At 57.3% G+C, this 2134-nt stretch overlaps 1 protein-coding gene across 1 annotated transcript; it reads right to left on the bottom strand.

The window, feature by feature from the left end:
- Nucleotides 1-594: 594 nt before the first annotated feature.
- On the bottom strand, nucleotides 595-1686 carry GUITHDRAFT_65803 (hypothetical protein; the record flags this gene model as incomplete). The annotated part of the gene is made up of 1 exon (XM_005838799.1): nucleotides 595-1686. A coding segment is annotated over one exon (1092 nt), but the record flags the coding sequence as incomplete, so codon positions are not given.
- Between the last annotated feature and the right edge of the window lie 448 nt (nucleotides 1687-2134).

Below are 2134 nucleotides of genomic sequence, written 5' to 3'. Positions count from 1 at the left end.
CCCTCCTTGGAGCTCGCCTGCCGATGTGGCAACGAGTAGACGCGGATGCCACCTAGAGGTTCCTCGACAGAGAACTTCAACGCTCTTGCAGCGTTCTGACCGAGGTAGGAGGAGGTCAGACCTGCGGGAAAAATCAGCAGACACACGAGCGAATATGGTGCCACCGAGCCCAACGGCGTCAGGCGCTGCTAGTGATGGAGTAATGATGACGTTTGAGTCGAGTGACAGAGTCGGAGTGGCGTCCGTGCTTGCCCTCCTCCTCGAAACGGAATCCTTCACGCTGCCTGCCGGCAAGTGCTCACTTGCTACCGTCCTCTCTCTTTCTGTCGCGCTCGTCTCCTCCGACTTGCTCGGAAGATCAACTTCAGCAGCAGGTCGGTCATCAAATAAGTTGGTCGCCTTGATGGGCATCGACTGAGACCGACTGAAGGCGCGACTTTCTATGCTGCCGCTCGAGTCGGAGAGAAACTCTGACTGCAAGGAGAGACTACCGTTCGCATCCACAGGGGTAGAGTGTGCGCTGCCCCTCTCAGTCTTCATCGTTGTCTCCGACGTCGGCGTGAAGACAGGGCGGCTTCCTCGGAAGAGCGGAGCTCTCTTCGGATGGGGGCTGGAGAACAGCTGGCGGGGGGTCTGACCGAAGTTGGCGATCTGAGAGGTGGTAGCGTTGAGCTTGTGCGGGTCGGCGATGCTGGACATGTCGACCTTGTCCTCGTAGGTGAGGTAGTAGAAGACGTTGGTGGCGTCCACTGCAGGCTGGCCCTGCTGTTTGTAGCCGAAGATCAAGTCAATCCAATGGTGCAGGTGGCTGGAGACGTACTCGCTCTCCAGCGCCTGCCTGTTGATGCTGATGAACTCTGCAGCTGATTCGTTTGCCCAGGGCGGGAGAACAACGTCGTCAATTCGAGAGCCGTTCTGTGTCGATCCCAGTTCGAACTTGTTGCGGTTGAGCAGGAAGTCGGGGAGATAGAAGAACTCTGGAATCAACTCCTTGACGTCGTTGCTCGAGGTCGTGCAGCCCAGCCAGGCATCTGCGACACTCCAGAAAAGACGGTCAGGGTAGTCGAAGTGCCCGCCTTGCAGGTGCAGGGAAGAGGAGGCGTAGGGCTCCAGGCGGACCAGAAACCACAGGACGAAACCGGGGTTGCTGTAATGAGACCCGTAGTGGAACGGGGGAATCTCGTCATCGTGCCAACCCGCGTACCTCTCCTTGAAGTACTCCTCCCGCCCTTGAGTCTGAACTCCGATGGGTCTCGACAGGTCACGAAAGGACTTGGGGTTGGTGAGGTCGACGGAGGCGGAGGAGTAGTCAGCCAAGATCCAGGGCATGACGGGGTACTGTGTGAGGTCGTTGTAGGACCTCCCAGAAAAGTAGTTGAGGTGCATTAGGTACTCGAAGTTGGAGATCTTTCGATTCACCCAGTCGTCCGTCAGCTTCGCACGCGCCACATGCTTGCCGGGGTGGAAGAGGAAGTGGATCTTGAGGGAGGAGCCGCACGTGCTGACCAGCCGCTTGTAGACCTGCGACACGACGCTCTCTGCCTTCTCCCCGGCGGGGGGAGGGAACGAGAGAAGGATGGATCGCCGACCATGGAAGTAGAGCTCGAGGGAGTCGGGCTGGAGCAGGAACCGCCTTCCATGAACCTCACTGAGGTTGTTCAGGTTCCAAACCTTGATCTTAGACATGGTCTCCTTGATGTACACCGGCTCGTTGTACCCGTAGCACCTGTCCTGCACGTCCGATGGGATGAACTTTAGACGATTCCCCTGCAGCAGCAGGATTCCCTTGACAACGCCGCGAGCCGACACAAGGCAGCACTCGAACTTGTCGACCTGGTCCCGAAGTTTCACGTCCAGCACCAGGTCAAGGGAGGACTCATCCATGGCGGTTAAACTCTTGGATCGGGGGGCAGACTTCATCGCGAGCCCATGTTGGAACATGTAGTCCAACGCATGCTCCTGGCGCTCGACGACAGCATCCTTCGTGGCCGGGGCAGAATATGACAACTAGGCAGAGAGAAACGTTAGTATATCCCAGCACGAGGAAACAGATCGCGCAGAGATGAAAGCAATCATCGTTCGATAACAAGAAACAACAATCTCACCTGACTCTCGTCGAGATTCAAGTACAGGA

Source organism: Guillardia theta (assembly GCF_000315625.1).
Source record: "Guillardia theta CCMP2712 unplaced genomic scaffold GUITHscaffold_10, whole genome shotgun sequence".
NCBI classification, from domain to species: domain Eukaryota; class Cryptophyceae; order Pyrenomonadales; family Geminigeraceae; genus Guillardia; species Guillardia theta.
Note: the sequence above shows the minus strand (reverse complement) of the source record. Positions and strands in the feature narration are given on the sequence as shown.